General features: G+C 49.6%; 6 protein-coding genes across 6 annotated transcripts; all 6 read right to left on the bottom strand.

Moving 5' to 3' along the window:
- Nucleotides 1-1,114: 1,114 nt before the first annotated feature.
- Nucleotides 1,115-1,801, bottom strand: BDQ94DRAFT_135786 (uncharacterized protein). Its single transcript, XM_026764751.1, has one exon. The coding sequence runs from the start codon at nucleotides 1,408-1,410 to the stop codon at nucleotides 1,141-1,143; it is 270 nt and encodes an 89-aa protein (XP_026631196.1). The 5' UTR covers nucleotides 1,411-1,801; the 3' UTR covers nucleotides 1,115-1,140.
- Nucleotides 1,802-2,346: 545 nt separating this feature from the next.
- Nucleotides 2,347-3,881, bottom strand: BDQ94DRAFT_73934 (uncharacterized protein). Its single transcript, XM_026776434.1, has 2 exons — nucleotides 3,290-3,881; nucleotides 2,347-3,229 (listed from the first exon to the last, which is right to left on the bottom strand). Exons 1-2 carry the CDS (start codon nucleotides 3,617-3,619, stop codon nucleotides 2,609-2,611), a joined length of 951 nt encoding a protein of 316 aa, XP_026631195.1. The 5' UTR covers nucleotides 3,620-3,881; the 3' UTR covers nucleotides 2,347-2,608.
- Nucleotides 3,882-7,066: 3,185 nt separating this feature from the next.
- Nucleotides 7,067-8,598, bottom strand: BDQ94DRAFT_73909 (NAD(P)-binding protein). Its single transcript, XM_026776433.1, has 2 exons — nucleotides 8,138-8,598; nucleotides 7,067-8,078 (listed from the first exon to the last, which is right to left on the bottom strand). Exons 1-2 carry the CDS (start codon nucleotides 8,393-8,395, stop codon nucleotides 7,401-7,403), a joined length of 936 nt encoding a protein of 311 aa, XP_026631194.1. The 5' UTR covers nucleotides 8,396-8,598; the 3' UTR covers nucleotides 7,067-7,400.
- A 918-nt stretch (nucleotides 8,599-9,516) lies between these two features.
- Nucleotides 9,517-9,812, bottom strand: BDQ94DRAFT_135779 (uncharacterized protein). Its single transcript, XM_026764749.1, has one exon. It carries the CDS (start codon nucleotides 9,744-9,746, stop codon nucleotides 9,546-9,548), a length of 201 nt encoding a protein of 66 aa, XP_026631193.1. The 5' UTR covers nucleotides 9,747-9,812; the 3' UTR covers nucleotides 9,517-9,545.
- A 31-nt stretch (nucleotides 9,813-9,843) lies between these two features.
- BDQ94DRAFT_135778 (uncharacterized protein) lies at nucleotides 9,844-11,272 on the bottom strand. Its single transcript, XM_026764748.1, has one exon. It carries the CDS (start codon nucleotides 11,133-11,135, stop codon nucleotides 10,158-10,160), a length of 978 nt encoding a protein of 325 aa, XP_026631192.1. The 5' UTR covers nucleotides 11,136-11,272; the 3' UTR covers nucleotides 9,844-10,157.
- A 63-nt stretch (nucleotides 11,273-11,335) lies between these two features.
- Nucleotides 11,336-11,927, bottom strand: BDQ94DRAFT_73856 (uncharacterized protein). Its single transcript, XM_026776431.1, has one exon. The coding sequence runs from the start codon at nucleotides 11,743-11,745 to the stop codon at nucleotides 11,428-11,430; it is 318 nt and encodes a 105-aa protein (XP_026631191.1). The 5' UTR covers nucleotides 11,746-11,927; the 3' UTR covers nucleotides 11,336-11,427.
- Nucleotides 11,928-13,266: the final 1,339 nt, after the last annotated feature.

Genomic DNA, 13,266 nt, shown 5'->3' with positions numbered 1-13,266 from the left:
TACCACCATTGCAACTACTTACTATGCCGATATTCCATCCTATTAAGTACATTCTTTCCAAGCACCATCCACTCATCTGAGAATCCAACAGAGGCACTAGAACATAGTTGTCCAGAATGGTGTCGGGCGGCGGTGCTCGCTAACAGGGATGTCATTTAGATGCCCCGATCTGCACATTCCGACGCAAAGATAAGAAGAGATCGAGCAGACCGAGAAGAAGAAATCTGAGAGAGAGGTTCCTTGATTGAGTCAGTAAATTGCAATTTTATTCTCTTACCCTGGACAGGGGAGCAGACTGACTAAGTATGACAGTTTGGATATATAGCAGAACGAGGCTGCACGTATAGAAATGCTAAATCCTTATCTAAGTTATTCTTCCAAGAAACCACCACTACCAACCACCTACGTGCGTGTTTTTCTTCTAGTAGTTAAATATGTGGTCCGTTGTCGCTGCGCGAAACTGGTATTACCTCTTGATGATCGATGGGTCAAAGACTCGTCTCGAAGACAATTACGGTTCACTGTTGGAAATAGCTGGGGTGTACTGTATCTCGGTAGATCTTACTGTAGGTCTTCCTACTATAGATAGTTCAATACTATGCAAATTCAGACTTCTTCAAACGTGGACCCATCTATGAGCCTAACTCTACTTCATTCCTGACACATCGAATACCTTCACTTCACCACCCCAAATTCAACCCGGGTATATTCTATCAACGTCCAAAAAATCCTCTCCCCTACATCTAGCACTCTATCTATTTCTCATCTCCTAAACCCAGTACTTCCTCCACCTTCCTAAACTCATCCCTCATTCTAGCAACCCTCTTCCCATTCGTCTCTCTCTCCACAAGACAATATGGATCCTCCCACCGCGGCCCGTCCCGGTACCGATGAAGATTCTCCAAATTTCTATGCTTCAGTTTCTGCGTAGATTCCTGATCCGTGTTCGATGACGTCGACGTCGTTCCACTTTGTCTTCTTCCGACGTCTGAGTACTCCGCCTCTTTAATTGTGGAGAGTGATGTGATAGATCGCGTGGTACTTTTACATCAAGGATATGTATACACTCCAATTAGCTTTCATTCATTACAGGGAATGGAAATTGACTACGTGTTGATTGGTAAAAGTACTTACCTTGTACTAGAGGTAGTTTTGGGCATTCTGATTGGGTTTGTTTTGGATTTGGGGTATGTCGGTAGATAAGTAAGTAGTATTCAATGTAAGGAGTAGTTGGTGTAACGGCAGCAGTAAGTAGTATAGAGTAAATCCGGATTGTATGATATGATAATAACTAGCCAGAGATTGGATGTATAGTACTAGTATATTTCTTCGAGAACACTTCATCTGGCATTGTATACACCAATATATACCCCCACACACATACACACAGACCGACAAAAAGATAAACATAAGAAGAGAGCGAGAGATTTACAGCCTCATCAACTTCCTCTTCATCACTCACTCACTACTTACTACACTCTTCACAGCCCACCGCCCGTCAAAAGCAGGTCTAGAATGAAGAACAAGCAAAAAAGTGAAAATGAAGCGAGTAGGCAACGACCGAGCACTCCCCTCCATTCCTTCCATCACAATGCATCACTTCATCTCATTTCCGCTCAGTGCAGACCGACCAGGCCAGATCGCATCCTGCTTAACGCACAGAACCAGTCCCGAGGTAGCAGGGAAGTACTTATCCGAGCCTACCTGTAAGCGATAATAGGTTTCAACATCTACAGTAAGAGTGTGTGTGTGTGTGTGTGTGTGTGGTATCAATGCAACTCCCGGTCCAGACTCCCATCAGGTACATCCCACATGTACCCAAGTAACCCAGTAATGTGTATCCAACAAAGTAAAGTAGGTATTGATTCGATGACGACATGCACACAATCCCCTCCCGAAAAAGCAAAAAGTGGGTGGATTGTCGGGCGGGAATTATCGGCCGGTCTGGATCGGTCGGGCCAGCCAGGACGTTCTAGAATCATTTTCCTTGATTCTGTTCTGGAGGGTGTGTCGGGGTCAGAGTCGGGGATAAGAGGGTGGGCTGGTTTGTATTTCAATGCATACTTTGATTATTTAGGAGCCTAGGTAGTCTGGTAGTCTTACTAGTGATTTACTGTTTGTCCATTGGGTATTGGGTGTTGGGTGTTGGTTGATGAGTAGAGATTTCGCAAGGCTGGATGCATTGGGTGGTGACGGGCGGGGTTTGGGCCTTGTCGGTGTAACGGATGGGATGGGTCCAGTGACGGGTAACTTGTTTTGACTGTGGTCTAGGTCTGTCTTTTATTTTTTTTATTTTCTGTTTTGTGCGTCTACTCTGGAGTCTTTACTTATTACTTCGTAGAAGTTTCAAGATAAGTGAGTAGAAGTAGTTGAGTGGATTAGGTCGAACTTTTTATCTCCGGGTATATATCAACACAACACCAAACAATCCCATAATTCGCCGCCCACGACAGGAGAGGGCCATGAATAAAAGTCCCAGATGTAGTAGTAGTAGTAAGATAAGATGTAAGAAACAAAAGAAAAGCAAAGAGAATCATAATATTATACAATATCCGTGACGGTCATTACAAGGGGATCTGGGTAGAGATAAGACACCGCATCGCTTGGCTTAAGCGTGAAACGCCTCACTCCCCTTGCTATGTCGCCACATCCCGTTCGGGACCATGCTTTGTTTGAGCATGGCAAGCTCCTTCTGGAGCACCTTGTTTTCCTCCTGCAATTCTTGCATGAAGGTGATGGCATTGGTCAGGATCTCCGACTTCTTCAGCGACGCCGAGCCCCCCTTGGTGGGCTTCTGAACTCCGCCGCACATCGCCTTCTCCAAGGCAACGAACTTGGCGTTCATGTTCGTGCGGTACCGCTTCTCGATGATGTTGTGCGCCGCCCGCTTCGCCGCATTGCGGCCGGTGGTGGTCTGGGCCTGACCCGTGCTGGCGTTGGAGTCGCTGGAGAGACTACGGGTGGTCTTGCGGGCGGTGTTGTTGGCGGCAGGGGAGGAGGGGGCGGGCGGGGGTGAGACACTGGTGGCGGGGTAGTCCTGCGGTGTAATTTCCGGACTGGACGACCACCTTGTCGCCGTAACCTCGCGGGGCTTCGGTTGAGACGCAGTCTTGCGACGGGTAGATGTTTTGGAAGTGCGAGCAGCAGGCTTGGGCAGCTCCATGTGGATAGGCTCAAGGGGAGAGACACGGCAGGTGGGAGACCATGATTGGTCGTCACTGTCCAGGTCCTGATTGAGTGTAATGTTAGTTATAGTTCATCATTCAAAGTCAATGGGGTATAGACATACCGAAGAGAGAGAGCCGCAGGAGGCAGCATCTTCACCCGAGTGGTTGGAGATGGTGAACGCACTGATATCTGGGGGTGGGGCGAAGAAGTCGGCGGGAAAGTCCTTGGGGTCCAAGTTCATCATCTCGTTGGACATCTCCAAGGGGAAAGTCTCCGGCATCATGGTGTTGAGGGAGAAGAGATCGATGGCATTGTCGTAGCTCCAGTTAGCCGACAGAGGATCGGGACCCTTGGCGAAGGTATCGTTGGGACGAGTGAGTGGGCTCGGATGGCTCATGCTGTACATCCGCTCGTCGTCGAGCGAGAAGGAATCGGGCCTGGGGTATGCCATACTAGTGGACTTGGATGGGGTTGAATTGGATGGATGACGATGTAGATTGTCTGATACTTGGTGTGTGGGAGGCAAACTTGATGGTCGACAGTCAAGGTCGAGTGGCAAGTAGAGGAAGGTGGATAGAGGCAAGAGATGGGTAAATATAGAGAAGCTGTTTGATATTGAATCGTGGATCGGAAGGATGCTGGGCAGTAGAGAACATCGGGGGATGGACTATATAAAGGTTGAAGGTTTCAGGAGAAGCCGGTGTCAGAAACCGATCGCCAGGCCAGCCGAGACGCAATGATGTAATGGCTTGCAACGGTCGAAAAAGTCACGGCCAGCGAGAATAATGAGGGTCAGCATAATTGGACTGGAGACGCGCAAGAAAAGCCATGACCATTGTCGAAACGATAATTGCACAGGGCCGGTGAAGGGGGACCGAGAGATCACCCCAGCCGGATGCAGGGCATCCAGCCTCGGTCGGCTCCGATGTCTGCCGTCGGAAGGCCCATTTTAGCCATTTTGGGGGGGGGGAGGGAATGAATGAGAAGCAGGGGAAAGCTCAGCAGGAGAGAGAGAGAGAGAGAGCTGAGGCAAACTACACAGCTTGGAGTAGTAGACTACTACTAGAGTACGTACTAGACTCCCGCCAGAAAATAGAATTAAAAAAAATTAAAAAAGGAAAAAATCAAGAGAAAAGACCGGATTGGAGAGCCGTGGAGGGCGGGATCGGTGGATCGATCGATGCACAACCGTTGGACTGGCTTCCCTCTCGTTTGCCCCGCTATTCCTCTTGAGGTTTAGTCTCCCGCCAAGTACCGCCGCGGCCGAGTCTCGGCTCCGACATCTTCGGCCGGACGAGGAGGAAACTCGACAAAACAACCAGAAGAACAGCTGGACAGCTATGCTTTTTTTTTTTTCTCCCTTCCCTAATCACTCTTGTCCAACATGACTCCTCCGTCTTCGACTGCTCCATACATCCTACTGACCAAGATGGCAATAGTCAAATGCGGAATTAATCTTATCCCTGCCTGCCTAGGTTTCTTCACGAGGCGACAACAATGTCGCTCGCTTGCCTGTTCCAGTTATTTCATCCGTTCTGCACAGGTTTTATTCTCCTTCATGGATATGACCGATGCATGTGGTAAACCTCAAGTTGGAGGCAACATACGTAGACTGAAACTAAACGAGGGGCAATTCTCCAGTCTCCTTCGCTAGTACTTTGTGGTGTCTGCATGCTGTCTAGATACGTAGTGTTTGCCCGTCCAGTCTGCCTTAGGCCGCCATGGTTCAGGTACCCTCAGTCGCGGCCGCAAGTGGGTCTGTTCTGGCCTCCATGGCTTCTCCTGTGTGTCCTTTGTGTTCCCTGGTAATAATGCAGATGCTCAAAGTTAATTCGCTTCCAACAGCAATACACGAGTAGTAAGTAATTTGTCGGAGGCAAAGACGGGGGTTACAGATGACAAGCCATACCACCTGCACAGTTCCCTTTCCGTCCTGAGTCCCTCCTGAATAGACCGAGTTGTACTACACAAGATGTAACATACAAAATATCTTTGGAGTGCCAAAGTACTATAGGTACTACTTACTACTTGCCACTTACTATGGTGTATTTGTGTACTGAGTATGTTTTCATTCCCTGGGATAGCCGCATCCACCAATCATGAGACGGTCATTGGCAATGAAATGCCCCTTACTGTCCATCTCAACCAGTCAGGTGGCCAACAATCCGCATTTCACATCCTCAATTCTCCGACCGTCTCGCTTACTACGCCTGCTCTGACCACGACGCAGTCCATGATTAGCCATACTATGGATGTACTATCCCGGTCCATCTCAATCCACTACAGTATCTAGGACTTTACTCTCTTCAGCTCTGCCTCCGTCCCTTTTTTTCATCTCCCGCGGGTACTCCGAAGGAACACAGACCAAGTCAGTGGGCCACAGCAACCCCGTTCAGGTGGAGAGAGAGAGAGTGCATCGCCTCCCAATTTATTCTCACACACACACACACACACACACACATCTCATAGCCGACCGAGGGGCCTAGCCAGTCTCCTGGAACATTGGGAGTCCTAGCAACCTCCTTTTCCACCAATTCTTTTGACCTAATGATAATCACAACGATGATGAATCCGCCCAAAGTTCCTGGCTGTGGTTACCCGCCATGACGTCTCGGGAGGTCCCCATCGCCCCTCTTCCCGCTACCACAAAAGCTGGAAAAAGGCTGGCTGGCGCGCTATCGACGGAATCTATCCACGGTAAGTCGCTCTCGGAACCACCAACCCGGTTGGCGCTATAGTCAGCGTCCTAAGAATAAAAATTCTCCTACGAGAAGTGACATACATAAAATCTCCGACCACACTACCCACTGGTCCAGCGCGGACGCTAGTAAATTTCTCGGCTTCAGACGTGGAGAAAATAACCTCGTTGAGTAAGGTTCTTGCTTCTTTTCCCCCAATTTCCCCCCCAATAGTCTCACCTGGCGGACCGGATACCGGGTGCCCAGGGTCTGCGGCAATGCCACCAGTGGTGTGATCCGGCTTCTTCAGAACCCCTTCCTTAGTGCGACGATGCTTCTCGATACACTCACTGTGGCTTGAGATCGCCAAGGATTGCAGAATTCTTCGCGTCGTCGTCGGCCGTATGCCTGCTGCCCCCCTCGGGTGATTGATGACCACCTCTGCCCGATCATCTCGTCCGAGATACTGGGATTGCTCTTGTTCTCATGACACGATTCTGGTTCATCTGGCAGCTGACCTTGTAGCATGTCTCCGGTTAGGTCGTTTCCGACGCACGAGACGCCTGGTGTGTGCCTTGGGCCACCAGATTCTGTATACGTCAAACTCGGCGGAGGTGGACGGCATCTGACTGATGGTCTCGGATGAGGCACCGGCCAGTGCTGGTCAGCCCTACCGTCATGGGTGATGACTGATCAGTGGAATTGATCCAGGATTATGCTCAACATTATTAATGTTCGCTTTAAGGTGTCCCCCCTGGCTGTGAGAACAAGGTTGGGCTTTAGCTTCATGGCACCAGCCCAGAATAGTAACCCCGCAGCACGATTACTCTCCATCGACTTACAGCTAATTATGTTGTTAGCTGGGCTAAGGCTGATAAGATGTTAACAGACGAATGAGTGTGCCAGAAATGTGAAGGTGGTCTTAGATGTCGCGCGATGATGATGAACAACAGCTGCGGGATGGCAGACGAGGTGCTAAGGACAGTTGCGTCAGACGTGTCTACATGACATGTGGATAGATAGCACCAACGGAGTGCTGAACTGATTAGATCTAGTCGAGCCTCATCTTGTTCTTCAACGGCGTCACCGAGATCCACAAGCTCTGACCACCACAAGTTTGGGTTGCCGCGGGGTCCGGGCTTGCCAATTTCCCAAAATTCAGCTCGAGGTCAGCACACCCCGGCTGCTATCCGCCCGGCGGGTGCACTACTGTACGATGCCGTGGGGGAACCGGTCCAAGACCTCCTTCTGAGGGCGGATGAGAATTATCCCGGATGACGGCAGGGCGTGTCGGTTGTTCCTCCTGTGTGTTATGTCACAGCGGCAGGAAACCTACTCCCGGTCGTCATCTTGCTGCTAAAGAGTGTATCGGACTTTATCCTGACGTCGGGGTGGAAAGCCGACCTCATCAACCTTCGGCAGATGGGATGCCGGTAAAGAGGGGCATCCCCCCGCATGAGACTTTCAGATCTACGACTCAGGCGGCAGTTACCTCACATGCCTCCCGGTTACCATGCAAAGACGGTTGGGATCAAAGGAATTATGGTAAGCTATCTACTTGCTCCCGGCCAACGCTTTTACTGTCGTCTCAAAGCTCTCAGGTTCTCGTCCCAAGATTTCCTCCAGGAGCGGCGACACCACGGCCGTCTCCCCGCGACGAATAGCATCCCAAGCGGATGCCCACTCCCGCGTCAGGTCGATACCATGGTAGGTGTGTTTGGATCCGTGCTGCGGTAAAGCCACATACTCATCGACAGAGATCTCCCGCAGCGGAAGGGACTTGCCAACGGCCTGGCCGAGAATCTCGACCGTCTCCTTCAATGAGACCTCCCTGGGGCCAGAGAGCAAAAGCACACGGTTTAGGTAGGGGAACCCCGCCGGATTCTTGGCATAGTCTGCAATCAGCTTCGCCGTGGCCTCCCCCAGCTCGTCACGTTTCACCCACGCAACGCCCGGTCCGTCGCCCGAGTGAGGGATCGCGATCTCGTCTGCGGGGTGGTGGATATCGAACCAGCTGGTGTAGATCGGATAGGACTCCGAGTACAGACCCTCCCGGATAGCGGTGTAGGTGAAGTGCCCGGGAAGTTCGGCCAAATACTTTTCGGTCCGCAGATGGGCGCCCATCACGTGCGCAACGCTAGTCTCCTCTAGATCGCCTGCAAAGGCGAGAGACGAATAGAAGATGTGCTTGACACCGCTGCGGCGGGCAGCGTCAATGGCATTCTTATGTGCCTGTCTCTGATCAGCATCATGCCAGCAATATGCCCGCTCGGGATGTCACTGCAACCTACCTCGAACCGGAACTGGATCTCAAACGAGGCGTACGAGATCAACATCAGGATGCCGATGCCATCGAAGGCGCGCTCTAGCGTGGCGGGGTCTTCATAGTCGGCCCGTCGGACGGTAGCTCCGGCCCGCGTGAGTTCTGCAAGATTATCTGGCTTGCGGGCGATCAGGATCAATTCCGATGCAGGCACCAGCTTGACGAGGTGATTGATGATGCTGGTCCCCAGTCCTCCTGCTGCAGGAAAGACACCGATTTTGGCCATGGTGTGTGCGTAGCGTATGACGTAAGGGTGGTCGCACAGGTGCTCCTCTTTCAAGGCCTCGTGATATGTAGGAACGTAGTGATGGGCTGTGTGTAGATTTGTCCTATGCAATGCTGTGTAGAGGGAAGATGTACAAGTCAGGGGTCGTTGGCTTGATGGTGTGAAGCCCAAAAGGGTGTGTCTTGGAGCCCCGCTGTTGCTGGCTTACAAATCGGTCTGACGTTGAGGGCAGTCATCAGTGGCTCCGATCGACCATCAGGGGTTCAACCAGCTTTGGAGGGGGTTCAACTTGACCCTGAAGGCTATCAACCATCGATTGGCCTCTGTAGAGTAATTAAATCACTCAGGTGAAGGAACAGGAGGCTACATGGCTTTCTCGCACCACAGTCGATGATTCTTGGTCCGGATGCAGGCTGTTTACCGGCACACCCGGAAGCTACCTAGAAATACTCCTCAGCCAAACACATACATTTATACAACAAAAATTATAAATCGACTCGTTATCGAAAAAGTGGTATCTTTTGAGAAAGAAAGCTGCGACGGTAAACTAGGAATAACAAACCATGTCCTTTGGTTCCAGTGCCCCTTCTTACTAGTAGTAGCCACGTGATCGTAGTATCAGTCCTGACCTTTTTGGAAGGTTCAGTGTGTCTTTTGGAAAATATTCCATTTATGGAATCTTGCTCACAAAGTAATGGAGTATTAGTAGTGTCATATTGCTTAATACTACGAGTATCATTGTAAGCTACTAGTGACTTACTAGTAGTACTACTTCCTAGTAGATGCTACTACTACAGGAATATATATATTCTCCCGAGATCGATCAAACACACTACTAATACATCCATCATGATCCACGACACGATCTCCTCCAAACCCCATTAAACCAACCGTTAGCCCGGCACTTCGACAGGTAAAATCAAAATTCATGTTTATTCAAGTCTCACTACTACCTGTAAGTAACATAAAGTAGTACTATCGAAGTGACATTTCCCCTCCCAAGACCAGGGAGGACTGGGTATCGCCCTAATCCCAACACGGCTAGTAAGAAGCACGAGTAGTTGGACCCATCGCGTCTCACCTCACTGGGAATGGTCTATCTCTATTTCAGAAGTATCAATATTACCAGCATCATTATCTTGTTACAGGATTAGTAGAGGCAGACAAGGATAAAGCCTTTCAGGTACAGAGAGGATGAGATTGGGGGTTGTTGATCTGCTCGTGGGATAGAATAGTAGGCTAGGAGCTTTACTATTAACAGCAAGTTGGAAGGTACTATAGATGTATGAGTCGCGATAAGTGCATATACCAAGGATAAAATGGTGGGAGAAAAGGTTATATCTGAAGGCATGCTTGTTCAACGGATACGTATCCTGAAGTTGCACGGCATTATAAACTAGTATAAGGGGAAAGGGAGATGAAATGCATAGAAAAGAATCTAAGGTTTTCGTGGCTCTATTTACTTTTCGCTGTGATGGAATAGAGAAATGCAAATTAACATCGCTTATGAATCAGTCACTCGCAGTAGAGAAGCACCCTGAAGAAAAGATATTCAGGTTGAGGGGATTAAGATCATGAGAATGAACGGGGTGCACCTGTGACGACCAACTCTTTTTGAGAGTCTCGAATTAGCAGTCTTTAGGTCACATATCCATAGTTTAACGGTGCCAATACATTTCCGGATAGAGATAAACAGCAAATTACATCTCTGCAATGCAATACTCCCTGCAATGACTGTATTCAGACGTTGATGTCATCGTCATCATCGAAGCATCTCCTCCCAGTCCTCCATGAATTGCAGAATCCACTTCCACAGATTCGGAGAAGCAACAAATGTATCTTGTCGGATCCTCCGCAGAGGCTCAGCTGCATACTTTGCTTTCCACTCGGACATGAGCGTCAATTGCTTGGCTATTGTGTGCTTGAACACGTTGTTCCGGAAATAGTCTTTCTCATCCCTTTCAACTTTCCACAGGGGTCGGTCCTCCTGTTGAACCTCATCGTAAAGCTGGAGGTAGCGAGGCGAGCGACGTTTTTGTAAGAAGTACTCCCCAATACCTTTTGCAGGGCCAGAGGTAGATTGCCAAGCGGTAGCAAAGAGGGCGTAATCACCGATAGAGTCTAGTCCGAGTAGTCGACTCAGGTTCCAGTAGAAATGGCCTTGTTCAAGCGTTTCGCGGTACCTGCGCACCATACTCGTTTCGGCTGATCCGGGAATAGCTGCCAGGAAACCATCGATGAAGGCCGCATGTAAATCTGGGCTTATCTTGTCGCCATATTGTGGCAACCCGGGAGGAGCTAACAGCATGGAGTCCGGAACAGAAGATGTAAAGGCCCAGTCGATGATACAAGTAATGTTGTAGTCGTCGTCAACATAGATGTTATTGACACTGAGGTCAGCGTGACATAGCGGAAAAGTCCCCTGATTAACAGTGGGGTGTTCAAGCTTGTGTATAATATCGCGGAGGGCATTTCCTGCAACGATGTAATCCAGCCTGTTATCTGCAGAATCAATTTTGTCTCCGACAGCGACGAAGTCATTCCACAGATCTACAGCTTGTCGATATTGCTTGTCGGAATCGTAATCTTCTCTCGAAGGAACTGGAGCCACAAAGCAATGGTGTGATAAGCGCAGACACTCTGCTTGTTCTAGGAATGTGGAAACAAGACTGTCGTAGAACTCTGCATCGGTAGCAAAAGGGCCACGCTGGCCTTCTATCAAGAATCGCTCATGTAACATATAACAGCGCCATAGGCATTCCTTGATTTTGAAGGCTCCGTCTTCTTCAAAAAGTGAGCCTATCCTATCAAGCCGCAACTGCGAAAGCTTCCAGGTGATACCGCCTAACTGTATTAGGACCTTGGCCTTTCTCGAAGGATCTAGGTCAGGTAGGGGGGAGCCGGCTGATACCCAAACCTTTGACAGGGGCCATCCAGGCGCTTGGCTCATGAGCATGAACGGAACTTTGGTTTCATTATCGGACGATGCGCTATGATAGGTTAGGCCCGAAGTATATGTCCAGAGGGGTGCATTACCAATAGTCATATACTTCTGGGACCGGAATATCGCTATGGGCTTTGAGGTATCGGAGCGTAGCAGCTTCACTTGCTAGTAGCTTCACTCCAAGATCAAGAGGCATAAATGTCCTCTGGTGTGGTGATCTAAAGACCCATTGTACGCCATCAGCGAAAAGGATGAAGATAGCCCAGTTGAAGCTTCCTGAGGCAGGACGCTGACTGGGATCACATGTACATGGAATACCCTGGCGTAGTGTGCTCGCCCGACGACACACTGCTTCATGGTCGAAATCAGCGTAAGTGAAGATGTTTTGCTTCGAGCTCGGGGACATATCGGCCGCCGAAAATTTCAAGGATAGAAGGAAAAGAACGAGGGGCCCGGAGAGTGTGGCCCAAACAGGGATGACCAGCAATGCGTCTCACATTGTCTTGGCTCATGCATAAAAGCGGTGACGCCAGCTTCCTCTGGGCCAAACATTGCGTGTAATGAGACCGCAACATCATACCCATTGCAAGTTGCGTAGAATGACAGACAATAAATAAAGTCATCAGGAAGTTGCAACATTTGATATGATTTTTTGTTTTGCTTTTCCTTTCATGAGTGAAAATGGTGAATAACAATAGGGATTAGGGTTCTATCACGATCAAGACGAGACAGATGGTATGCTCGAGTAATGTTATCACCTAAGCTGACTAGCACGACCACAAGTAGACCTAAGATAGGGGTTGCTGCAGGGACAATCTTTCAGGATTCGAAGGAAGTGGTACTCGCTTCCCTGTTCAGGCAGAGTGACTACCACCATAAGTCCTGGCATTATTGGTCAATACATCATTTCGGAGCTATGATGCGATGCTGAAAATGCCGCAGCCTACATACCGCATCACCGGTGCTGTGTCTCATACGTCGGGTATACACACTCGTTTTGGGGTAAACTACGTGTGGCCATAACACATTCCGTCGCTGATAGGCTGTTAGAGCCGACCCCGCGAAAGGTGTCACATATTCTTCGCTGATGAGGGATTAATCTTGTCCAGACTCTTTTGGGCTTGCAACACAGCTATGCATGATAGACCTTATCCTGGGGAAGTTGGTCACTATATAGAAGGGCGGCTACCTGTCCATGCTTGGACCGACCTGCATTTGTTGGCATTTCGAGAGCATAGACACAGTAGATCCAGATATCTAGATCTTATTTTTGTCTGTTGGATGTCGCAATATGCTTAGAATGGGATGAAAGCACCATAGCCCCTGTGACATTAGTCGAGCACCTAGAAAGCTTCGAATATTCGAACAGCGGAACGATCCGACAATAGATTTAAGAACCCTGCAGCATGTAGAAATTGGCTTGTAGCCGTAAGCTTCCGCTGTTGCATAAGTGGATGCAGACTTCGTATATGTAGCACTAGGTAAAGTCGATGGGCGAATCGCGATAGACAACCTTGGCCGCATGCGGCGGCTGTACTTATTGTTTAAATGCCACACACAACGGCCTTATCAGCAGCTATCGTGCATGTCCTCGGTGTTCTCGGCCTATCAGACAGAACAGCCAACGATTGTGCTCGGCGGATGCCACCATCGAAAACCGCTTTCCGTTGTCGGACAGCTCGCCACAGTTAGCGGGTTCTTTTCCCATGTATGACACCTCGATCGACAGGCCAGGCCGCCAACAGGCAGCCGCAGTCATAGCACCCCGCATTATCCTTCCCCCCTCTCTTGGATCGGAAGTCGGCTGTGACAAAGTTTGGGCTAGCGCTACCACAACGCCAGCTGGGCTGAACACTGTAAACACCTCTGTAACACTGCGTCTCTGGGTGCGGACTGTTGAGTCTCAGGATGGGCGACGGAGATGACG

Source organism: Aspergillus welwitschiae, assembly GCF_003344945.1.
Source record: "Aspergillus welwitschiae strain CBS 139.54b unplaced genomic scaffold BDQ94scaffold_3, whole genome shotgun sequence".
NCBI lineage: Eukaryota > Fungi > Ascomycota > Eurotiomycetes > Eurotiales > Aspergillaceae > Aspergillus > Aspergillus welwitschiae.
The sequence above is the reverse complement of the archived record's forward strand: the minus strand, read 5'-3'. Positions and strand labels throughout refer to the sequence as shown.